Source organism: Peromyscus californicus, unplaced genomic scaffold (assembly GCF_007827085.1).
Source record: "Peromyscus californicus insignis strain IS unplaced genomic scaffold, ASM782708v3 Scaffold_20__1_contigs__length_68692818, whole genome shotgun sequence".
NCBI lineage: Eukaryota > Metazoa > Chordata > Mammalia > Rodentia > Cricetidae > Peromyscus > Peromyscus californicus.
The window spans coordinates 1111612-1137694 of NW_026294503.1; the positions used below are offsets into that span (position 1 = coordinate 1111612).

Below are 26083 nucleotides of genomic sequence, written 5' to 3' on the forward strand. Positions count from 1 at the left end.
GACAGTTGTGTAGCTTAATCTGACTTTGAGACTCCTAGCAGTGAGATCATGACCTGTCCCTGGCTTGCTTAGCAGGCTGTTAGGAACCTGTTCCCTATGCTGGATTACCTCACCCAGCCTTGATGCAGGGGTAGGAGCTTGGTCCTGTCTCAAATTGATAAGCCATGCTTTGTTCAGGCCCATGGGAGGCCTGCCCCTTTCTGAATGGTGATGATAGAGGAGGAGTAGGTGGGGAGGGAGGGTAAATAGGAGGCAGAGGCTGGGATGGATGGTGGGAGGAACTGGAGGAGAGGAGGGAGGGGGAACTGTAGTCGGTATGTAAAATAAATGAAAAAAAAATTAATAAACAAAAATTAATTGATTGATTGATTAATTAATTAATTAATGCCTGGAAGACCTCTTTGGTCTGGACAGTGAAGTGAGATGAAGAGGGAAGGCCATCATTTGGAAAGTGCCTTAGGGCACTTTTATTAGTAGTAATAATCACACGTGTCATCACTGTGGGTCTAAGGCCTACCACCTTCAGAAGGCCTGTGGCAAATGTGACTACACTCCCATCAAGAAAAAATAAAGCTAAAAGTGGAAAACCCAAACAACACTATCAATCAACTCTCGAGGTTGAGAGATTAAAGACTGGCTGCCAGTCTGGCTCCAGGTCCAGCGAGAGGTTCTGTCTCAAAAGAGTAACGTAGAGAAGATGGAGCAGGACACACAGCATCCTTCCTCTTCAGGCCTGCACACATATGTGCATGGGAACATACTCAACCATACATGTGCATCTACACCACATGCACATGCTGCACATATGCATACATACGAAAGAAGAGGAAAAAATAATGAACTGATTCTAAAATCTATCTGAAGAATCTATGGGTATTGATTAACTAAAACAATTATGAAAAATAGTAAATAATTGAAGGAATCTATCTGACTTTAAGAGTTCAGAACTTCTTACTACCCTACAATATTCTCAATAGTGTTGTATTGCCATAATGTCCTAAGAGGAGATACAACAAAGGAATAGACTTAGAACAGTGACCCCAACCTTCCTGATGCTGCGCTCCTTTACTACAGCTCCTCATGGTGTGCTGACTCCCAACCATAAAACTGTCTTCTTCATTGCTGCTTCATAACTATAACTTTGCTACTGTTGTGAATTGTCATGTCAATGTCTGTGTTTTCTGATGGTCTTAGGTGACTTCTCTAAAAGAGTCATTTAACTTTCCCAAGGGGTCATAACCCACAGGTTGAGAAACACTGAACTAGAGCCAGAAATAATTGTCATTTAAATTTTTACAGAAGTTTGAGGCTATTTAATGGATAGGGTACATTATTCCCAACTAACAGTGCTGAAACAGACAAACTTATGGGAAAATAAAGTAAACCTTAGTTGTTACTTCATATCATACACACAAAAAATTAAGTTAGAGAAAACAAAAACAAAAAAATATAAAACTGTAGTAATGGTAGAAAAATATAGGAAAAAATCTTTGGGTCTGAGGTTGAGCAAACATTTCTAAGACACACGTTGCTAAAAGTACTAACCATTAAAAAGTTGATAAGGCCGGGCGGTGGTGGCGCACGCCTTTAATCCCAGCACTCGGGAGGCAGAGGCAGGCATATCTCTGTGAGTTCGAGGCCAGCCTGGTCTCCAAAGTGAGTTCCAGGAAAAGCGCAAAGCTACACAGAGAAACCCTGTCTCGAAAAAACCAAAAAAAAAAAAAAGTTGATAAGTTGAATTTCATCAAAATTAAAAGGTTTTGTTCAGTGTAAGCTACCATGCAAAAATGAAAAGAAAACTACGGGGAAAATTTTTTTTTAAAGAAAAGATGAGAAAATAACACTTACTGAGAAAAGACTTGTATCCTAAATAACTCAATTAAAAAGAAATAACAAAAACTGGGCAAACTATTTTAAGAGCTATGTCACAGTGAGGATACACACATGCCCAACAGGTATACAGAGAGGTATTCTCTATACTGTTAGTCATCACAGAGACAAAATAAAAATGAAGATGAAATCAACATACACTCACAAATGATACAGCCATCTGAGTAGATTATCATTCCGATGCTGAACAACAAAGCTAAATACAAGACATCAATATGTTTTGTTCCCATTTGTGTGAGATTCTGAAAAAGGCAGTTCCAATCAGCAGTACATGGAAGCACATCATCAGTGGTTTCACGTGACTGGAGCAGAAAAGACTGGACTAAGAGGGGCAGGGCCTGTCAGTGGTGATGTAAGTGTTCTGGGTCTTCACTGCGGTAGAAAGTACACAGCTTGTCAAAGATGCACTTTAAATGGATCAGTTACCCTCCAGGTGGTAAGTCCCTATTGCTGAAGACACCACATGCTTGAGTCGCAGAACATGAAGCTGGTACTCACCTAGCTTCATCCTTATGACCTAGTTTTCATAGTGCTGGAAGTGCTAGTCATGCTACCAAAGGAGAAAAGTAGTCACTCATCTCACCCGCTCTAAACCCTGAGCTAAAATAATGACAGGCCTGGTGAGATATCTCCACTGGTGTAATAGTGGCACAAGTATCAAAGGAGTAACTGTAAGCATTACAGCTTGGAAGGAAAGGTGTCCTGGCAGTCGGGAGCTGAGGAATACCACAAAGTCACACCACACAACAAACCCCACACAAGAGACTTATTGGGAGGGGAAAACAACAGGAGGTTGGCTGCCTCTGCTTGGGTAAGAAACTGCAGGGAACTGAGCAGAAGGCAGGGTTTGTATACAGTTTCTTGGGGCAGGAGTACTTGTCAGGGTGAAGCTTTCCAGGGTAGGGATTGGTGGGATTTAAGTCTAGAGCTTGGGCTTTTAACTTTGTAGGGCAGGGGCTGGGTGCAGCCATGAGGGCAGTTAGAGTGTTCTGTGGGTGGAACCTGGCAGTTAGAGGTCCTCAGGGGAGAGGCCTGGCCACTTTGGGACCTCAAGGGGCTTACAATAACTGATACAGAATATGAAACCTATACCTGGCACTTCTATCAGGTCCAAGAGCCTATGACTAAGACAGTCATAGACCCCAGGAAAGAACCTGTTGTTAGTATTATTCTGCCAAATGGATATAGAATTAGAACAACTTTTTTTTTTTCAAGACAGAATCTCTCTGTGTAGTTTTGGTGCCTGTCCTGGATCTTGCTCTGTAGACCAGGCTGGCCTTGAACTCAGAGAGATCCGCCTGGCTCTGCCTCCTGAGTACTGGGACTAAAGGCGTGCGCCACTGCCCCCGGCTTAGAGCAGCAACTTCTAATTACTTACTCTGCCCATACGTTAATATATCTCTCAACCCTCATCAGAGAAGCTTCTATTTGAAGTAGATAGTGATTAACCCAGAAAACCACAACTGGTCAAGGTTCAAATAGGATAATAGACTGTGGAAAGCTCAGCCCAAAAAGGAACACCTATAACACACTCCTTCCTTCTGATATCTAAATTAACATGGAGAAGGGAAGTGGGTATGAAGTCCCAACTCCTATCCAAGAAGCCACTGGAAATCAATAGAGATAGTCAGTGTTCTTTAAGACTATAGCCCTTGGTCAGTCACCCACATTCCAGTGGAACACAACACATCCAAAAACACATAGGCAGCATAAATTGGACTTGATAGGGGAAAAAAGAAGACAAAAACTTGAAATGAAAAGGGAAGGGATTGGGGTAAATACTATCAAAACACAATTTGTAAAGTTCTCAAATAGCTAATTTAAAATTTTAATGAATAAATTTATGACATGTAGATTGTGTATAAAAGGCAGCAGTCCTTTTGTGATTAGTAATGGAGGCAATGTCAGTACTTCCTAGTGTCTTGTTGTTTCTCAAGGTTTTGTAGCAGTATGAGTGCTGTAACTTAGTTAGGGGTCTAGCTTGGGTTGCTTATCTACCTGAGCGTCACAACTGGAATGCAACCCTCTGCCCCCTTAAGCTCTTACACAACTTTGTTGGTCAAGTCCTAGTTCCCATGTTTGAGCCTTCTCCAGTCTATCACAATATTTTGTTTAAAAATTTTCCCTTGACTCATTTTATAAATACAATGGATGCTCAATAAATGCTTTTCTGGAAATTAATTTGACTGAACTACTGGGGAAAGGAATGAGTTTCCTGTCAATGGAGGTATTCAAGCAGGATTGAGGGGTCTCTGCAGCTGTCAAGGCGGGCAGCCAGCCACAGGAGTCAGAATGAGAACTAGATTCAGACTGACTTCGTCAACTGAATCAAAACTTCTAGAGAGTTTGATGCCAGGTGGTTGAATGTGAGAATATTTAAACATAAGAGCATTTGGGGGAAAGTTTCCAGGCAACAATCATTCTCGTTCCACTTTTTCAGGTAACAATCACTCTAATTCCAGGTGAGCAATAAAGCTTAAGGTGTGACTACATAGAAACTCCTTTCAAAGTACATGTGACCTTGAGAGTGGGTTCTGTAACTAAATGGCCTAGAGTCTAGTGTGGTCTCTGACTGAGACAGCACAGAGGTCAGCAGGCCATAAAATGATAAAATGCACACAACGTCTACCCCAAGGATGGGTTCTATTACTAGGAGCTAAAGAAATGGTCTAGGAAGGGAGAGTCTAGGGGATTTGGGTGAGGTCTGGCTCTATATCAAAAGGTGGATGAAGTTTGCCACTACTGATAACAAAAGGTCACCAGGACATTAACAGTGTCCATTCTCAGCATTCTGGGCAGAAAACAGGTATTTCCTCCTTTGAGGAATTACCCCTGCATGGTTAACATTCCTGGTTCCCTAGTATTCTGTGGGTTCAAGGATCTTTGTGCCCCCAACATGGGATGAACAGTCATATATTAGGGTGTTTGTTAATTAATCTGATAAGAAATATTCATTATGGAAGACAGGAAAGCATTATTTCTTTTTTAATTTTAATGGAGTTATTTGAATCTTAGATAGTTATTGGACCAGACAAGTGGTTTGTGTGGAAAGAAAAATTCCAAATGGATGAGTCATTTCTCCATGGAGAGAGAATCATAAAAAAAAATAGCAAGATTAGCAACCATCCTGGCAACCCACTGGCCATAGGCAGAGCAATCCAGGAGACTAGATCAGATTCCTGTTGCAAGCAAGGAAAGTATTCTAGTTTCATTTCTGTTACTGTGATATACATATGCATTATATCCATATACAACATAAACATATATATCCTGACAAACAGAAACTCAGGGAGGAAAGAGTTCATTTTAGCTTGCCATTCTAGGTTATAGTCCATTACTGCACAGAAATCTTGAAAGGTCTGGTCAGATTACACTCATGGTCAAGAGCAGAAAGAACAAACAAACAAAACCACACATGTGCTGCCTGCTTGCTTGCTACTCAGCTCAATTTCTCCATTCTTATGAAGTTCAGGACCCCCTAGGGAATGGTGCTGCACACAGTAGGCAGGACCTTCCCACATCAATTAATTTAATTAAGACAGTCTCCAACAGATAAGTCCGCAGGGGACCCCAGTGTAGATAATCCCTCATTGAGACTTTCTTTCCCAGGTGATTCTAAGCTATGTCAAGTTAATGAAGTTAACCATCCCAGGAAGTATATGATTTTGAGAGTGTACAAGACAGATATGGTATCTAATAGAAAGGCTTTCAAAAGACACAAGTTCATGTACGAGGTTCCTGGAAAGAGATGCAAGTGACGGTACAGGTGGGGGGTCACTTGGACAGCTTCACGGTGCTGTCTATCAATGTCAGTGTCATCCAAGGCCCTTGGCTTCTCCTAGGCCTTCTCTTCTATCCTTCAGGACCAACACAAGGAGGTCTGCAGAGCCTTATGCCTGACTCGTTTGCTTATAATTATCATTATTACCTTTAAGCCAGAGTTTACTCGTCTGTAAAATGAGGGTAATAATAATTACAGAATCACTGTGAATTCTTGATAAGACAGTGCACATAAGTATTAGTACAAGCTGTAGCTCACAGAAAGCACTTAGGAGATCCTAGCTGTGACTGTGGTGATGAATTTGTTACTTCCACCCATGATTACACTGTGTGTCACTTACTCCAAAGACAGAAAGCAGTAATACTGTCCCCCAGGACCCACAGTGAAACACTCTGAGCTACCACTCACCCACCCATAACAGTCACTACTACATTAAAATCAGACTTGGGGAAAGGAGAAACTTTTGAATTTGCTTCTCAGTTTTCCTCTGCACACTCAGTGTTTTTAGATACATCCTTCTGTTGTTTCAGTTAGCCTCACTTCTGCTAGCTTTCATGATCCACAAGGGCAGCGACCTGAGAAGTTGTGCCCACCACTCTGTCTCCAGAGTCTGGATGCGTGGTAGAAATTCAGAAATGTCAGTAGAATGAACATGGTCCCCTTTGCACAAGTCTTCAGTGCGAGCGGTGTTAGCAAGAACTTGTTGGCAGCTGCCTCGCTGTGCAGTGATGGGCGAATGGTAAGTGCTCTGACATTCTGAGCAGCCATTTCACAACAGCGGGAAGCTTACTCCTCTACTGTATGACATTAAACAAGAACTAATTCAGGTCTCATTATCCATGTTGCCCATAATTAGGCCTTCTTACCAGTTAAACTAGTTGGTGAAGAGAGTGCAGAGTTTCCACCTATTGTCAAGAAGGCTAAAGGCTTCAGAGATAAATGAGAGGGAATCCTGGTATGATTCATCAACCCCTGGAAGCATTTATGGGTCTGTAGCAGATGTCTCAAGCTCCTTTTGACCACCTAGCTCATAACTGCTAACGATGGGCCAGCTAATGACATGTTCGACATGTTCCCCCACAATGCAGCACTGCCCTCCTATGTCACCACTGGTCATTTTTTAAAGAATACATAGAAATATTTAAGTTGCTATTTTTCTTGCAATATAAATATCACATAAACAGTTAGTCAGATGTACTGAGATCTTATCTGGGATGGCTACTAAGAGTAGCTACTGATTCTTATTAGGAAAATTGTCCTAAAATTAATTAATGAGGGTCAACTGTAAATAGCATTGGGAATTTAGTTACATTTAAATACTAAATTTGTATCTCAGATCTGCAGCCTTTCTTGGCTTACCTTGGGCTTACCAGGATTTTTTCATGACCACTGGCATTTAATGGACATTCCAAGAACAAATGTTTTGCTTTAAGTGAAATGTGTTTGCATTAAATGCATATTCATTTCCTAGGTTTTTTTTCTTGTATGTTTGTTTTCCTTTGGTTTGGAAGTCAGAAAGCTATCCCCACTGAAGCCTGTTTATGCCCTTGCTGCACAATGGGTTTTAGATGACTCTACTTTAGAAGATTTGCTGAAAAAATATTGCATCCCTTTATCACAAAGTCAGCTAAAGGGCCTGAGTTTTTCTACCAAAGGATAAACTGCCAGATGTCCAAGAAAGCAAAAGGTTATTTGAATAAGTAAGAAGAAGGTATCTTAGTAAGGCTGCACTAACATTCACCTAGCCTTTCTCCATTGTAGATATCATTTTCTGCCTGTAAGAATTATTGTTTGAGGCAAAGATTATTGACTGTATATGTCTATCCTTTCAATTGCTTTTCAGAAACTGATTTTGGAGAAACCTCACTAATATTTCATAATATTAGCTAAGTAGTTTACCATCTTTCTGTAACCAACTCTGTAGTCAGAATTTTCTGTCCCATAAGTCAGCTCCCAAAAAAACCACATTGTTGCTTTAAGTCATAGACAGAACAGCTACCTACTACATAAAGCTCAGCCATAACTGAGGCTTGTTATTAACTAGCTCTTTTAACTTAAATTAACCCATTTCTATTAATCTATGTATTGCTATGTGACTTGTGGCTTTACCTGTCCTCTAGCATGTCTTGCTCCCCCTGCATCTCCTGGTGACCCCGCCTTTCTTCTTCCCAGTGTCCTCTGTGTTTGGCTGTCCTGCCTATACCTCCTAACTAGTTAATGGACATTTAGCTTTTTTATTAAATAAATAAGAAGGTGCCTTGGCAAAGACATATCTTCACAGTGTACAAAAAGATTATTCCACAACACAACTGTCCTACACAAAAGCATAGACATCCATTATAGATAAATCTATACTGGCACACAAGCAAGACTAGAAACTAAAGAAGGATCCAGAGACTCCCAACCCAGCTCAGCTTTTCTCACCATTAGAGCTGCCTCTAAATTATCCATGAAACAACCATCATTCTCCCGAACATGATACATATTTTCCTTAGTGACTAAGTTTTTATTATATTGTAATGTGTGTTTTAGGATAGAATTTGGGGTTGGGGAGATGGGTCTGTTGGTAAAGCACTTAATGCAAGTGTAAAGACCTAAGTTCAAATCTGAAGAAACCAAATAAAAGCTGGGTCTGGTAGTATACCTTTGTAATCCCAATGCTCCCTTAGCAAGATGAAAGTCAGAGACAGGAGAATTCCTGGAAGCTCAAATGTCAGCTAGCCTGTCATATGTAGCACAAAACAGTAACAAACTGAAAGGCAAGGACCAAGACCTACATGCACACATACACACAGAGATGGACATTTTTAGTAGTATGGTGTTGTACTATATTTATCTCTTATTGTTCATCTTACAGCTTCTTGTGACCTTGACACCTTGGAATGCCAAAACTGTAAAAAGCTCATTTTGGCTTAGACTCCTTGTCCTTCCAGTCCTGCATCAATTGCCCCAGGGGGCAACTGTGGGAAACTAGAGAACCAAATTGACATCATCCCTAAAATAATTGGATTTACATGCTTCAAAATAATTTCATTTGTTTGTAATCCAATATAGCTTAACTCTTGTAAACTGAATAACTCCAATCCTACTGGAGCCCCTTAAAATAATTATGATATATGTTACTTTTTTTATTTGAGCATTCTTATTCTTGCAACTGTAGTGGAGATTCACAAGATTCTGTAGTTGGAATGGACTTGCCAACTTCTTAAGACTGATATCAGTTCTAAATGCTACCAGCCCTGCAGTGCTGAAGAAAAAAATAGCTGCTGTTTTCTTCTTCTCTCACACCCACATAGCTCCCCGTTCCCATCAAGACATCCCTTTTATCCAGAGGCCAAGGACGGAACAAAGTCTGAGGACAGCTTGTGATACATAATGAGTTCCAGACCTGCTTCGGTTATAGTATGAGACTCAGTATCAAAACAAACAAACAAAAACTACACTCTTTAATTCCATGGCAACACACATTTTATCACTCACCTGGCTTTTACAGGGTTCTTAAATAGGAAAAAGGTGCCATTTTCTCTTTTTCTATAGCTCATTCCCTCCTTGTAGGTGTTATTAAAATGTTAGTAAAGGCATCCTCCTATAAAAACTGCTCTTTCCCCTATAGAGTAAATATTTAAATGCTTAGTAATAGGTGTTGGGTTTTCTAAACTCTGTCAGCTTAGCCATGTGAAGTGAGAATCACTTGTCCGTAGATGTAATTCTAAACTGTCTTATTAAATAAGAAACACAGAGCCAAATGCAGAGTTAAAAGCCCAGAGATCAGAGAGCAGTAGCCAAGAGCTAAGACCACCTTCTTACCCTCGCTGCTGCTGCCATCCTTCCCCTCAGAAAAGACCTACTTCCTGTGTGTCTGTATTTTTATTGCCTTTCTGTTCTACTTGCTCATTGGCTCTAAACCCAACCACATGAATTCTTTGTTACTGCCTGTCTGTACAGACCTCCAGGTCTCTATGGTTGGTACTTGGATTAAAGGTGTGTGTCACCATGCTGGCTGTGTCTTTGAACACACAGACTCTGCCTGGCATGTGATTGGATTAAGGGCGTGTGCCACCACTGCCAGACTTGTGATCCCCAGGCAACTTTATTTATTAACATACAAATAAAATCACATTTCAGCACAAATAAAATATCACCATACTTGTCAGTAGTTCTTAGGTTCTGCCTTGTGACTGGTCACATTTTACTCTCACCCACTGAGCTTCCAGCGCTGTAAGCAGACATCAAACAATGGCTGACAAAAGTAGGACTCTCTCCTGCCCGGGCATTTCCACAGCACCACCAAAACCCTGCTGAGGTGTCTACTGTGCGGATGGGAATCAGGCCACAGTAACACGTGTATAAGACTTCCCACTTAGCTAATACCTGTGATCGTGGTTGCTAACAAAGCAGGAGGTGGTTATATAGAGATGGAGGAAGAAAAGTAAGTTCAAATGTTGTATTGACTAAAAACTGCCTTCTAGTATGGAAGGACTTTGTATCTTTATTTGTAACTAGAAATCAAAAATCTGTCCATCTGAACACAATTACTCAAATCCACAATAATTGTAAAGCTTTCATTGTAAATGCCACCCTAGACACAATCATTAGAGTCTTCTCAGGTCCAAACGTTTACTGAGTGTTCTTTCTTGCAATGTGCTCTATCAGAAAAAAAAAAAAAAAAAGCACAAGAATGAACCCAAACCCTTTCGATCATGTTTGTTTTGTTTTTGTTTAGCAAGTTTCACTTTCCGGGTTTGTGGAGACTGGCAGGTCAGCTTTTACACCTGAGTCACATCTGCTCAGATAGTAAAAAACTGCATTGACATTAGACCGTGAAGGAAAAGTGGCCAATAAATCTGCAGGATCCAAACAGGAAGCAATAAATTAGGACTGAAACATAATCATGAGTAAAAGCGCCCCATCCAAGGAAAGGACAATATTGTTTTGTCTTAGAAAACAAGAGAGGCAAAGTCAAAGAGCTAGGATTTGGGGTTTATAGCCACATTACCAAGACACACAGACCTCTAAAACTATGAAATCAAAGATAATGAGCCTAGTCATAGAGATGGTGTGAGGTTGATCAAGGGAGAAAGAACAGCAGTGGGTAGCTGTTGAGGAAGTGCCAACTTTTATATACTCAGAGGCACATAAGCACATATAAATACACATATATGTACATATAAAGGTTTATTAATTCATTTTTCTAAATCCTTTTGACCCACAGAACACCCACCACTACATACATACTGCAAAAGGTATGGAGGAGGGGTTGGTGTGAAAAGGGTGACATGATATAGTCATGGATCAATGACTGTGTGTTGTACAGTAGTAAGGTGACTATTGGTAGCAATTACATAAATCTTAAAAGCCAGGCTGAGAAAGGAGATTGGATGTTTCATCACGAAGAAATAAAAAATGACTGAGAATATAGACATGCTTAAATTTTCCTGATGTAAATATTACATGAGAATATACTGTTGAAACATCTCATTACACTCCATTGTTATATAGAATTTTTATTGTTGCTATATCAGTTTTAAAAGATTAGTTTTAAAATGCTATTAAAATGATTCAGAGTAGAGGATATCATGAGTGACCAGAGGTAAGGGTAGACTTTCGATCATGAGTGACCAGAGGTAAGGGTGGACTTTCGATGGCTGAGAAATCCCAGGAGAATTGGCAGGCCTGTCCAATGTGAGGTCCAGACTCACCCTTTCTTGCTTCCAAGATCAGACAAGATCAGATGTTTTGGGGTGGTATGGCCATAATGGATATCCACTTTCTGATAATCTGAGTCTACTTTGTGAATGTATTTCTCCTACATGATCCAGTATAGCCCCAACTCAAATTTCTACCCCCTTGTCATAAGGTCAAAATGGACCTCAGCAGGGGGCAGGGCAGCAAGTGGACTGAGTCACACCAGTCAAATTTCCTCAGAGGAAAGGCTGATTTCCCGAGACAAGGCAGTGCGAGAAGGTACATGGTAAGGATTTTAAATCGGAGAAACACAAGTTTGACTCCTTTTTTTAACTAAATTTTTTTTCATTTATTTTACATACCAACCACAGTTTCTCCTCCCATTCCCTCCCTCTACTTTCTTTTTACATCCTCCATCTACTTCTCCTCCATCTCCATTCAGAAAAAGGCAGGCCTCCCATGTGAGTCAGCAAAGCATGGTCCATCAAGTTGAGGTAGGACCAAGCTCCTCCTACCTGCACCAAGGCTGGGTGAGGCAACCCAGTATGAGTATTGGGTTCCCAAAAGCCAGCCTAAGGATGTGGAGTAAGGGAAACACTCCTCCACTGTTGGTGGGAGTGCAAACTTGTACAGTCACTTTGGAAATCAGTATGGCAGTTTCTCAGAAAATTGTGAATCCATCTACCTCAAGACCTAGCTATACCAATCTTGGGCATATACCCAAGGAATGCTCAATCACACCACAAGGACACTTGCTCAGCTATGTTCATAGCAGCATTATTCATAATAGCCAGAACCTGCAAACAACCAAGTTTGACTCCTATCTCTCTACTAGTTGCTACTCTATGGGTTTAGACAAGTATGGTGTCCGTTTTCCATCTGCTGCTGTTATTGATGATCCATTGCTTGTGGTGTCACTGAGAGAATTAAATGAAATAATTTTCAAAGAGCTCCAGGCACACAAGAAACACTGGGCAGATAGTGACTAATTCTTGTTACTTCTCCATAGGATGTCTCCATAACCATCATCATGTGGTACTGGTTAGTCTTACTAGTACTCGTTCTAGTCCTACTGCTGCCATCCAGTTCTTCAACTTTGTGGGAGAAGGTTCAGTCCACACAGTTCAGCCACCCTGTGACCTGGAGGTCACCAAGAGAGTCAGTGCTGACCTCAACTATGTGCTCAGAGTTGTCCCACATTTTCCAATGCGTGGACGTTTCACAGACATAGTGGTGCCTGGAAACTTTTAGCATAAGCTTGAAGGTTCTTGGTTAGGTGGAAAGTTTATAATCTCAAATTGGAATGCTTTTAAAGGAGTTTGAATTGGCGGTCTTTTTCTTTTCTACTCTAGCCTGTCTTTTGTTTTCTTTTTCTTTTTTTCTTCCCCTATAAGCTGTTTTCTCTTCTGAGAAGCTATGGGTGAGGAAGCTATTAATTAACTACCCCTGATTCTAATTTTCAGAAAGATTTAATAGGGATTAAACTGCCTCCTTGAAAAGAGAGATTAAATGCCTGCAAATTCTATGAATTGACTTTCTAATTGTTTTGGCAATAATGTTTTTTCACATGACAATGTAGCTGAAAAAAATAATAATTTTAATTAAATTTTAAATGTATTTTTAACACTTTATGGATCCTAAGGAGACTGTTTCCTTGTAGGGAATATATTAAGAACACAACATTCTTCTCTAACCCCATAATTATTATGATCAGGGGAAAGCCTGTAATGCATTCCATTGCAATTAAATAGTGTGCCCCAGACTGAGATTTGTTTACAAAGGAGAAAGAGATTCCCCACAGCTGCTTGCCTGTGTGTGCAGCCTTCACACAGCACCACAGCAGCATGTATTTGACAAAAATCACACACTTGAATTTGAACTTTAGAGCTTGAATATCTTTGCAAAAGTTCTCATAACATAAATTGCTTAATTTTTGTTCATGAAAACCCTCCAATTACATATGTATGAGGGATGACACACCACAGGCAGGTGTGTGTGAATCTCTGTGTATTGCCCACCCATATCTTTAGGAATTAGCAAGAGTTCATTCTTGTTCTGACAGCCTGCACACAGCATGGTCATTACCATTCTGTCCCTTTGGGGAATGCAATACACTGTGAACAGTATGGGGCAGAGTGGGTATCTCTAATGATAGTCATAGACTAGACATCACCTAAGCTCACAGCTGGAAGATACTTTTTGTGAGATGAGTGTTTACAAAAAGGATTCAGAGGGATGTAAAAGGAGGGAGAGGGAAAAAAATCACTCAAATCAGGGTCAAGGCAATGTCGCATAGAACACATTTCATGGTCTAACTATGCCATCACTATGGATAATCATCAGAACTTTGATTGATTAAATTAGGATTTTAAATCCTCCAAGTGTCATTTCATTGATCCTGATGCTATGGGTATGTCGGAGCTTCTGTGGGTATATAACAGCCATAATAAAGGCTTAATTGAGTGCCTACTAATCCTCAGCAGCATCTTGAAGGTTAGCTATCATTATCCCAATTTTATGATTGAAGACACTAAAGTGGAATGGCCTTGCAGGAGACTTTCAAAGTCACCCAATTATTGAGCAGAAGAGTCTGAATTTGAACCCAGGCCTACCTTCCTCAGTTCTCTCAGCTATATCTCCCTTCTCTTTGACTGATATCCTTACCTCCCAAATCTCCCTTAAAAATACTTTCCAACAGTGAAAGGCCTCAGAATGCTGTAGCTTATTTTCAGGGAAGAATATTGCTCCTTAGAGCAAACTCCTTCTAGCAGCTTTCCATGTCTAAAGAGTATTTGATGATTCCCTGTTCAGAGCTCATACACCTGTCAAAAGATACCATGCAATTACCCCTAGGGACAGCTAGCATTCGCCCACCTTTCTCTCAAATTGAAATGCAGGAGCTCCCTCGGTGCTGCTCCCTTAGATCGGTGGCTGTCACTGATAAAGTGTCTCCTTGGAATTACAGAGACAAAGCTCCAGGGCTGCCACTGGGCTTCTCACAGCTCCCGTGGATATCAGCATGTCTGGTTGTGATGGGCAAGCTTCTGGGTTGTTTTTATTTTGCATAATGTCCATGGGAACTTAGATGATGTAGGAGGAAATGCCTTCCTTAAGTTACAGGCTCTAAAGAGAGGCAGCCAAACGTCACCCATCTGGCAGTCAGATTCCTTCAGTCAGAGACACAAAGGGACTTTTGGAAGCCTGAAAAGAACATCACAATATATCTTGCCTTTATTTTTCCAATATGTCGTTTGAATCCTATTTTTAACAGCCAACTTGCAGTGTTCTTAAGAAGCCCTGGATGGAATCAACCCGGCTCCAAGTGCTCATGCTTTGCTGGGATTAAATGTCACTCACTCTTTCCCAGTTCATCCTCCATCCACTCTCAGTAACTTCCATTTTATGAACTTCTTAACTCTGTGGTGTGTGTGTGTGTGTGTGTGTGTGTGTGTGTGTGTGTGTGTGTGTGTGTGTGATTTTGACATTCACTTGCTGCTCTCTGGAATCTAGGGAGTGTGTGCTCTCCACCAACTCCAAATAATTCTGAAATGTCACAGTTCTGTGCAGATACTTACTGACACTGCCAGAGAAAATATGCGGATTTGACTTTCCTGGGAGCCATGAGCTCGTGGTATAAGGAAGCTCCTGGTTTTAATGGATTCTGACCTTTCCACTGGGAAGAGTGGTTATTTCATTCTTGTGCCTCCTTGAGAATTTCAGAAGCCGGGAAGTTGCCATACAGTCATGGCCTCTCCTCCAACTGCACTCCAGCACTCTCTTCAACTTTGTAACCTCTGGAGTCACCCACCTGTTTGGGGGTATCTACCTAAGACAAAGCTGCAGTTGTCCCTCTGTCCTAACCGTTAACTGCATAAGTCTCTCACTTATGCACTACACCAGCCCATTTTCAGGACCTACCATTGCCAGTTGCCCATTTTGTCTGTCAATTATTAACCCAATTTATTTCGCATCACACAAATCAAAAATGTTTACATATTCTATGCACTTGGAATCCCTGTTTCCACTGCTCTCGATGGGCATCATAAGGACTTGTGCATTATGCATCCCTCCACATCCTCCTTTTCTTTCTCTAACCTGCAGTGAGTCGTGGGTGAACTGTTGTGGGCTCTGCTTATAAATCCCTTTGCCTGCTGATGTATTGTTGGGTTTGGCCCAGAGGAACCCAGAAGAGTTTTGGGAGGCATGAGCTAGAGACAGAGACCCAGGCTTCCAAACAACCACAGCGCCTCTCTTTTCCCTTGCACTCACTCTTAGTTCCTTCCTAGCCTATCCTGCCCTCCCTCCCTTTTAGACTCAGGTTGGCAATGACTCTCCACTGTGGCTAGCCCTGACTTGTTTTATTTGTTATTTATTTAACCCTAATAATTCTTTGTAAGTAATCTCTTCTGTGAATTCCCCAAGTTGCCTTGTTCTAAGTCCCATATTTTCCAAGGTGACATATCACCCTCTAGGCCAAATTTGCTCGTTAAAATTAGCCCCCACTCATTCAATAAGTAAATATACTTCCATCTTGTGTTTGGTTCTAGGTAGTAGGCACTGACGACAGAGTGGGTATCAGAAGAGAGGGTCTGACTCTGGGGAGCTTACAATAGGTCATGGAAAAGGTGCAAATACAGTTATAACAAAGGATGGTGGGAATGATGAGGAGAACACACAGCATAACCCTGTCATCCAGTGACATTCTAGCTACTGCTATAACTCATGAGTACATCCTCCCCTGTTGCAGAATACTGTTTCAGATGTTAGAAATTAAGTTCCTTTTACCTTAATGTTGGCCTTTAATCTTAGCCTACTACTTAGAATGTTATGGGGATTCAACAAACATTTCCCCAGTTCATTTGGACTGAATCTTCAGAACATTGATGGATCTCAGCTCCAGCCTGTCCACTACCAGTTTTATGTTATCAGGCTGGAGTATCACCCTTTCTGAGTCTTGGGTGAGCAGATAACATACTGGTTCAGAGAGAAAGTCACTGCACAGAATAAAACATCACTTAACCATGGGTGAAGAGTTCGATAGCTACTGTCAGCTAACACATGTTGTTTGATACTTGCCAGTAGGCATAGGAATGAGTCATTGTCAGGGTGTGGATGAGTTGTTTTTTTTTTTTTCCCCCTATATTTCTCTTTCTTAGCCTGCATTACATTTAGTAGAATCTTGGCTAAATTTGGCATGGGAAACCTCAAATTCACTTCAGAGCAAGGTGGTTAGGAAAATAGGTAAAATATATGTTTAACTTAAGTTTTTAAAACTTAGACCATCATGGAGAAAATCAGTCCTAGGCAATGAGGTCTCAGGGACAATTGTAACACCCAACTTATGGGCAGGAAGCAGGAAAGTGCTGTCAATGTGGTTATCCTAAGTTCATAATCATTCCTTTCCTCTGCATAATTAAATAATCACTATCTGGAGGTAGTGTAAGCAGATTCACAGCAGTAAGAAATACAAAGTGGGAATCAGCAGTGGTATGATGGGACCCAGCCTTTACCTGCCATCCCACAGGGCATGGGCTCTCAGGACCAATGAGAGACATTCAGCCTCCAGGTGCTTGTGTAATGTAAGGTGCCACTAACATTATACTCATTAGATAATTTGTGACTGAACAGAAATGAAGCAGATGGCTTTCAGACTAGGGAGTGGGCAGTAGAGGAAGGAATGAGAGGAGGGAAGAAAATTAACCCTGAAAAGGACAAGAGAGAAGTGGGAGGAAGAAACCTAGAAAACACAAGGGACAGGTAGCTAAAACCAGGTGGTATAAGCAAATCAAACTGAAAAATAACCACAATCTACATAAAAGGATTATAATCTCCTGCTAAAACTCAAATATTCCCAGGCTAGATTTTGAAGACTTTCATTAGAAAAAACACTAAGAATGTAAGGATGGGACATAAAATGATGGGGTAAGGCAGGTAGTGTTGTGTTCTGCATAAAGAAGCAACTGGGCCATCTTAAACATAGGAGAAGCTGGATTAAATATGGGAGAAATACAAATCCTTACTCAGTAATCATGAAAGACATTGAATTATTACTTAGCATTTCTATTATGAAGAAAATATCAAGACATGTATATTACTACACATAAGGGGACAACCACAAATCAATAAAATTCAATCTACCAGAAAGATAGAATTCTGAATTCATGTATTCCTTGGAGCGTAACTTTGAAATATATTGAAAGACATTTCTGAAGTTATAGAATAACTCTAAAATAGAAAACACATTAAAATCATGAATGGACATTTTTGTCTATACCTCCCCAACTTATAGATCAGATGCATAACAAGTCAACAAGGAGTTAAAAGTTTGAAGAACACAATTAATACTCCAGATCTAGAAACATGCCCAACACACTGGACACACATCTTTTATAAGCAGTGCATGTGGAACATTTGTGAAAGTAGATGTGATAGTAGGCCATGGAGCAAATCACAACAAAATTCAAAGAATTTGTACCATACAGCCCACATTATATGATAGCTATATCAGAAATTAACAGCAAAAATTAAACAAGGAAACCTCATTTTTGAATATTAAGAATATTCACTGTAAAACATAAGTTGATGACAAGGTCAACCTAGAAATTAATAAGCATTTAAAACTGAGCAGTCATGAACACTCTAATCAGAATTGGTTGGAAGGCTAAGATTATAGTCCTGGTGAGTATGCCAGAGACAAAGGAAATTTGCAAAGTAATAAACCAAGCATTTAACTCAAGTAAGAAAATAAATCAAAGAAAGAAGGGGAAGCCGGGCGATGGTGACGCATGCCTTTAATCCCAACACTCAGGAGGCAGAGGCAGGTGGATCTCTGTGAGTTCAAGGCCAGCCTGGTCTACAGAGTGAGATTCAGGACAGGCACCAAAACTACACAGAGAACCCCTGTCTGGGAAAAAAAAAAAAAAGAAAGAAAGAAAGAAAGGGAAAGATAATTCTAAGAGCAAAATCCAGTGGAAGAAAAACTACTAGATAGTAGAAAGTATCCCTAAAGCTCCAATCTGTCTTTCTTTTTCTTTGAAAGGCAACAAAAATGGCAAGTTGCTGGCTAGAGAGGAGACGTTGAAAATCTACATCAGATACAAAGAAAGAGACATCACTGCAGAATGGATGACGTTATCAAAAGTAAAAAGAGGGTATTACTGACAACTTCTCAGTGATCATTTTGAAGATTAGTCAAAGCCCACATATTCCTAGAATATGAATTTCTAAAGATAATCAGAAAGAAACACAAAACTTAAATAGCTCAGTAACCATGAAGGAAATTAAATCATTAGTTAACATTTTTGTCATAAAGAAAATATCAGACTTTGGTGGCTTTATAAAAAGTCCTATAAAATAACCAGGAAAGAATTCATAGCTACTATGCAAGATACTCCAGAATATAGACAAAAAAGAAACTCCATCAGATGACTCACATACAGTTTTCTATTTAAGCTGGACAGCCACAAACAAAAAAGCAGCCTTTACTACAATAGAGCCCATTAAGGAAAGAAAACTACCAAAACATGAGGAAGACTATATTTTGAATTTATTTTTATTTTTATTTTATGTGTATGGGTATTTTGCCTGTATGGATATCTCTATACCCACACACCATACAAGTTCTTTGTGCCTGCAGAGACCAGAATTGGACATTGGAGACCCTGAAACTGGATACACAGACAATTGTGAGCCACCATGTACTGGGAATCAAACTTAGGTCCTCTGAAAGAGCAGCCAGTGCGATTAACCTCTGAGCAATTGCTCCAGCTCCTGTACTATAAAATGTAAAGATGTTACAGAAGATTCAAATAGAAATAAATTATCATAACATTTTCAAAAAAAAGTTCAAAAAAAACACAATATCCTGACCGAAAGATGTAAATCTTTTTTGCATATCTTCCTCAAACTAATATGCAGGTTGATATAATTCTGGAAAAAATCCAAAAATAATTTTCTGTAATATTAAAGTAATTCTGAAGATTATCTGGAAGGCAACATAGTTAAGAATAATTAAACACTTCTTGGAAGAGAAGGAAGGGGAAAGAAAGGGAGAAGGAGGATGGGTGAGAAGGAGAAGGGGAAGGAAGCCGTCCTCCCCAATGTCAAGGGTTAGAAAGCAATAGCATTTGAGACAGGGTGGTGTTAACATGGAGGCCAACGAAGAGACCAAAGAGACAGACTTGCTATCCCCAAGCAAGCAAGCCTTTACATACAAGAAAATTAGATATATAAGGACATTGACACTGCAAATTAATGGGGAAGAGCACACATTAATCAATTTTCTCGCCAACTAAAAAATAAAAACAGAAACCTACTTCACATACTACAGAAAAATCAGTTCTAATTCTAGATGTGTGAAAACATTAACAATAAAAATAAAAGCTTTAAATTTTCAGAATAGAACACAGGAGGATATTTTTAGTTTTAAGGGATATGAAGCATCTCTTGAATGAAACATGCATAGCATCAATCATAAGTGAGAAGTTTCACAAATTCAGCTACATCAATAGTAAGAACGTGTATTCAGAAAAAAAGCTGAGCCATAAACTGGAAAATTATATATGTGAACAATACCAAGAGAAGATTAGTATCAAGAACATACCATTTGACACCTCAACAAGAAACAAAAATGACCAAAAATTCATACAGGAACATATATTCAATCTCATTAGCAACTTGAAGAATTATAATGGAAGTGATGTTTGACACTCACCAGAAAAGCAAAAACGCTTTTGGCAAAACCAAATGCTGAAGAGCATATGAATCAAAAGGACAGCTAGCTCATTTACTCACCATGGACATGTAAATTAAAAGGAAAACATTTTGGAATTGAATAATAAAATTAACCACACATGCTCTATAGCACAGCCATTCCACCCCAATATTTCTACCCTTTAGAATGTTGATAGTAGCACGTGCTTACAGAAACCTGGGAAGGAAAATGGATAAATTAATACAATGAGATAAAATACAACAAATCACAAAGAAGTATATTATATCAATGCATGGTGAGAGTTAAACCTTACATGCATTTGAGTGAAAAGATAATATGCATAATATGTTTCAAACATAGAGTTTTGGCCATAGTGAGTACGAGTGTGTGTGTGTGTGTGTGTGTGTGTGTGTGTGTGTGTGTGTGTACATATGTGTCTGTGATAAAGCCACAGGGGAAAAAAACAAGAACTGATTAGTACATGAGCAAAACAGGACTGTGACTCCTCAGGGGGTAGAGCAGAGAACTATACTGAGAAGGAGAGTGAAAACATGGCCTCCTCAAGTACAAGAAACTGCTTTTTTGGGTGGAATGATAGACATGTCCTCTTCATAAGATCACCTTAAGGTCTTGCATACATAGGCTCTCTGCTGTCTTCTCTGTGTGTAATGCATTGCACAATAAAATAATCAGCATGACTCCCAGATGCTTCAGAGCTGCACCTAGACCTCCACAAGACCATCCAAGTAGGGGGTAGGGGTCAAAGGATGAATTGAACAGGACATTTCTGCAGGCTCTGATTTGAGGCTAAAACCAGGGCTTTTTGTTCCTTTCAACTCTAATTTCTCATCTACCCTTAATGGAGTGTTAACCACCCTTTCCCAAATCTTTGTCAGCAAAGCTAAGGCATTCCTAGAACTCTCCCACAGCCTGACACATAAATCTTAGTGGTCAGAGGAATGTGATGTAGCTATCTTCCTTCAAGACAGCCTTGGGAAACAATTATTTTGCCACTTCAGTTATCAGGGGGAGTGGACTAAAAGGATGTGAGGGGGTAGCAATGGTTTCTGAACAGCTATAAAGCAATGTTTGTCAAAATACCACACTCAGAAATCTCCCTCTTCTCCCCAGGAGCCAGTCTGCGTGATGACTTATACAAATATTTCTCCTTCCATCATTCCCATGGAGACACCATGACTGCCATGGATCCAAAGCAGATGAATGTTGCTGCTGCTGTTTGGGCTGTTGTCGCTTACGTTGTTGCAGACATGGAAGAAATGCTGCCCAGGTCCTGAGGAGAACAAGAAGGAAGGCCTCTTTAGCTGGGGATCCTGGCTTTGCATCTTCAAGATACCCACCTTCACAAAACAGTGTTATGCACTCAATCTAGAGGGCAGAGCTTTCTTCATACCATCTGTTAATCATCTTTTCTTGATTCTTTCTTACCTGTTTCTAGAATAAGACATGATCCTCACTACTCCAGAGTCAGCACACTGTAGGGAATCACAATTAAGGCATTTCTTTATACCACTTTGAAAACATACTGTTTCCCACTTTTAAAATAAACAGATCTTTGAAAAGCCTCTGATTTTGCATATTCATTTATAAACATTAAATTAAATATACTGAGACCAATTTTGTGGTTTATATTATGGAAAGAGTAAAAGAATTATAGAATCTTAATATTTTAATTGGATACATGAAGAGATTTGACTATCTAGCTTATACATTTCATATTATACATTTTAATAAAATATTGAAAGTTCAAATTGGTAAAAAAAAAAAAGAGAGAAATATGTCTGCATTTAGAAAACAATCAATTCTGCATACTCTAGGACTTCTAAAAATGGTTGCAGGAAGCTGTCACTAAATAAATGATATTGCCATTTAATGTGTATGTTTTGCATACTTCAGTTTCTCAGAAAATGTGTTTCACAGTTACTTTAATGAGGTTGAAATCTAGATAGACCAAATAATATTCACAAAATTCCCCAGAGGAAAAACTGAGTCTCAACCATTCTGTAGACAATGCTACTATTTTCATTATACAATGTCTAGTATTCAAGTATTCACTAAAGAATTATAAAACACAGCAGGATATGATGGTGCACACTGATAACTCCAACATATGAGAAGCTGAGGTAGGAGTATCAATGTGGTGAGCCACAAGAATATGTTATAAGGAGTCCAGCTGTATATTAAAGCTATACCTTGACCAGGCCAAGGGTCAGTCAAGTGGCAAGCCATCTAGTATGAACTATTTGGTGTTACACAGCGTAATATTCAGCTATGCCTTGTTATGAATTTCTTGTGCTCACTTCCCTGTTCTAGCCAGTACTTGGATAAGGTCACATAGGCAAAGACAAGCTGGCAGAAGATGCATAGCCTTGTTTCTTGTGCTATTGAAGCTTAAACCATCCCCTTGCCTTGAGGCCTAGTGGTTCTCCAGAGCAATTGACAGAGAACAAAAGAAGTTTTTACATATCAAGGTGGAAGGTAGGGTGGAGCAATATTCCTGAGGAGGCAGAGAACCACCTGGCCAGGGCAAGAAGGAACAGGCATTTTCTGTAGAGAGACAGAATGGCATGACCGGGGAGAAGGGAAGAACACAGAAGTTCTGTAGACAATAAGGCAGAACTCTTGTAGAGTTCATCAGAGCCAGGAGTAGAGAGCAAGTAGAGATGGAGGGCGAAGACACAGAGGATGAAGATGAGGCTGGAAGTATAAGAACTTAGTTGTTAGCAGGACTAGGGTAATAAATAAGGGGACAAAGAGGAACTGAGTGTCAGGATGGAACTGAAGCAATGTAGACAGAATTTCATCCTAGAGAAACAAAGTAGACAGACCAAGACCTTGGTGTATCTAGATTTATTCCTGCCCTGAATGTCTGATGGAGCTGTAGCTATGTAGATAGAATTTTGTCTTAGCAGAATAAAGTTAACAGACATAAGAGCATAGTGTACATAGATTTTTTCCCTCAGATATCCCACACCAGATATCGTGTCTGACCGGGACCCTAGGTAATCCATATATAAAGAGTTCAAGACCAGACTGGGCTTCATCAAAACATGTGTCTCAGCAAAAAAATAAAAACATACAACAACAAAAAACAAAAACTCATCAAACACAAAAAGTAACTTACTATCAAGTAATAAGCAAGAGAGTTTATCATACACTTGTTATGTTGAGAATTTAATACAAATATAGAACACAGAGGATGGAATAGAAATGGAAATATCAAAAATAAAAAGGTACAATGTCAGAGGTTTGTTGGCTTTTGTGGTTTTTTGTTGTAGCTGTTTTGTTTTGTTTTGTTTTGTTTTCCTTGTCTTAGAAACTAAAATTCCTAGTGAATTTCTGTCTTATTCTTATAAATATAACATTTGACAAGGACACTTTCTACAAATAATTTCTTGAAAACATGAATGAGCTGACTAAAAAAATAAAAGAGATTAGGTACAGTGATGATATACATACCAAGAAATACCAAGAATATCAAACCAGAGTTCTATAGAAATTCTGAAGAATGTAAACATTTTAGATACTATTTTTTACAGGTGTTCAGTAATCAGCAGACTAGAAACAAATCCATATGCCTACCCCATTATGAATACTAAGGGATCCCAGCACCAGTAAGTCCCAGAAAAATAACACCTCAAAACAATGATGAACAACCCCACATCTGACAGAGGGCTGATCTCCAAAATATATAAGAAACTAGACAGCAAAATACCAAACAATCCAATTAAAAAATGGGCTACAGATCTAAACAGAGAATTCTCAACAGAAGAATATCAAATGGCTAAAAGACATTTAAGGAATTGTTCAGCATCCTTAGTCATCAGGGAAATGCAAATCAAAATGACTCTGAGATACCACCTTACCCCTGTCAGAATGGCTAAGAACAAAAACACTGGTGATAGCTTATGTTGAAGACGATGTGGAGCAAGAGGAAGACTCCTTCACTGTTGGTAGAAGTGCAAACTTGTACAGCCACTTTGGAAATCAGTATAGCGGTTTCTCAGAAAATTGGGAATCAATATACCTCAAGACCTAATGATACCACTCTTAGGCATATACCCAAGGGATGTTCAATCATACCACAAGGACACATGCTCAACTATGTTCATAGCAGCATTATACATTACAGCCAGAACCTGGAAACAACTTAGATGTCCTACAATCAAAGAATGGATAAAGAAAACATGGTACATATACACAGTGGAACACTACTCAGCAGTAAAAAAAGAATGACATCATGAAATTTGTAGGCAAATGGATAAAACTAGAAAATATCATCTTGAGTGAGGTAACCCAGACTCAGAAGGACAAACATGGTATGTACTCACTCATAAGTAGATACTAGATGTAAAACAAAGGATAAGCAGACTACAACCCACAGCTCCAGAGAAGCTAGAAAACAAGGAGGACCCTAAGAGGGATGCATGGATGCGTTAAGATCATGATGGAGAAATCTACAGAGACAACTGAACCAAGCTCATAAGAACTCACAAATATTAGACCAACAGCTGTGGAGCCTGCATATGACCAGACTAGACACTCTGCATATGGGAGAGAGATGCGTATCTGAGTCTGTTCGAGAGGCTCCTGGCAGTGTGATCCGGATCTATCCCCTGTACATGAGCTGGCTTTCTGGGTCCTATTACCTTTGGTCTGACACCTTGCTCACCCTTGATGCAGCTGGGAGGGGCTTGGTCCTGCCTCAACTGAATGTACCAGGCTTAGCTGTCCCCCCATGGGAGAACTTATCTTTTTGGAGGAGGGAATGAGGGGTGGGTTGGAGGGAAGAAAGTGGGGACAAGGGAGCGGGAGGAAGGATAGTGGGGAGGTCTGTGGTTGGTATGTAAAATGAATAAAACAACTTAAAAACAAAGGCGAACTAAGGATGACTGATGTAGTGATATTTTATTTGTGTTGAAATGTAGTGATATTTTACTTGTGCTTTGATAAATAAAGCTTGCCTGGAGATCAAGGGGGAAAAAAGGCCAGCCATGTTAAGTAAACAAAGTCAGGCAGCACATGCTCTTAATCCCGACCACTTATCAGACAGTGTCTCTGTGTGTTCAAGGCCATATTAGGGAACAGAGCCAAGCTTGGTGGTGACACAAGCCTTTAATCCCAGTACTAACCATAGAGACCTGGAGGTCTGTACAAACAGACAGTGACAAGGATCCTAGTGAGATAGCTGGGCTAAGAGCCAATGAGAGGGCAGAAAAGCAAGGCATATAAAGACATGGGTAGAGAGGAAGTACCTTGCATTTGGAAGCTGCAGAGCTGGTGAGGTAAGGTTGGCTGGTGGCTATTCTTTAAGGCTTTCACCCTTATACTTGGCTCTGTATTTTTTATTTAATAAGACCATTTAGAAATTCATCTACAGATGACTCTGGGCACTGTAGAGTGCCGTGATTGTGCATGTGCTGAGGAAAAAAGCCTAGGATAAACTTATAAAAACATGAAGTCATAGGAACTATAACGTTCTGAGCAAGAGCAAGCCAAAGAGATGGCAGAATTAACCCACAGCATCCTCTAGTCATTGAATATTTTAGGCTAAATATTTTATAACTCTAGGCCCTTTGTGTTTAAAGAAGTGAGAGTCCTGAAATTTAAAATCAGAGGATTACCTTTAAAATGTACTTTTTAAAGACTCAAAGGGAAATTCTAGAAATACAAACTATAATAAGTGAAATCCATAAATTAAGAGACAAATTTACTAAAAGAATTCATGAATTAAAATAACAAGGCATTCATAAAAATTAAGCATAGAAAGGAAGACTTAGAACACATGAGTGAGATACTGAGAATGTAAAAAGATGGTTTTAGTGTCCTGCATATGTCTGACCAGGGATCCAGTAAAAAAGAAAATATGACAAAGACTTACCTAAAGAAAAACTGAACAAAAGTAACAAATATTGAAATATACCAATGCACAAAATCAATAAACCAACAAGTCCCAGAAAAAAAAAAATAAAAACATATAGAGAAATTACTGACTA

General features: G+C 39.7%; 1 protein-coding gene across 2 annotated transcripts in view; it reads left to right on the top strand.

Annotated features, from left to right (window-relative positions):
- The window catches only part of Cpq (carboxypeptidase Q), a 429801-nt gene extending 408149 nt beyond the window's left edge, over positions 1-21652 (top strand). For both annotated transcript variants that reach the window (XM_052747576.1, XM_052747577.1), the window contains one exon: positions 21201-21652. In XM_052747576.1, the coding sequence (XP_052603536.1) occupies positions 21201-21364 (164 nt within the window). In that variant the 3' untranslated portion in view covers positions 21365-21652. The remainder of the gene's footprint in view (positions 1-21200) is intronic.
- Positions 21653-26083: the final 4431 nt, after the last annotated feature.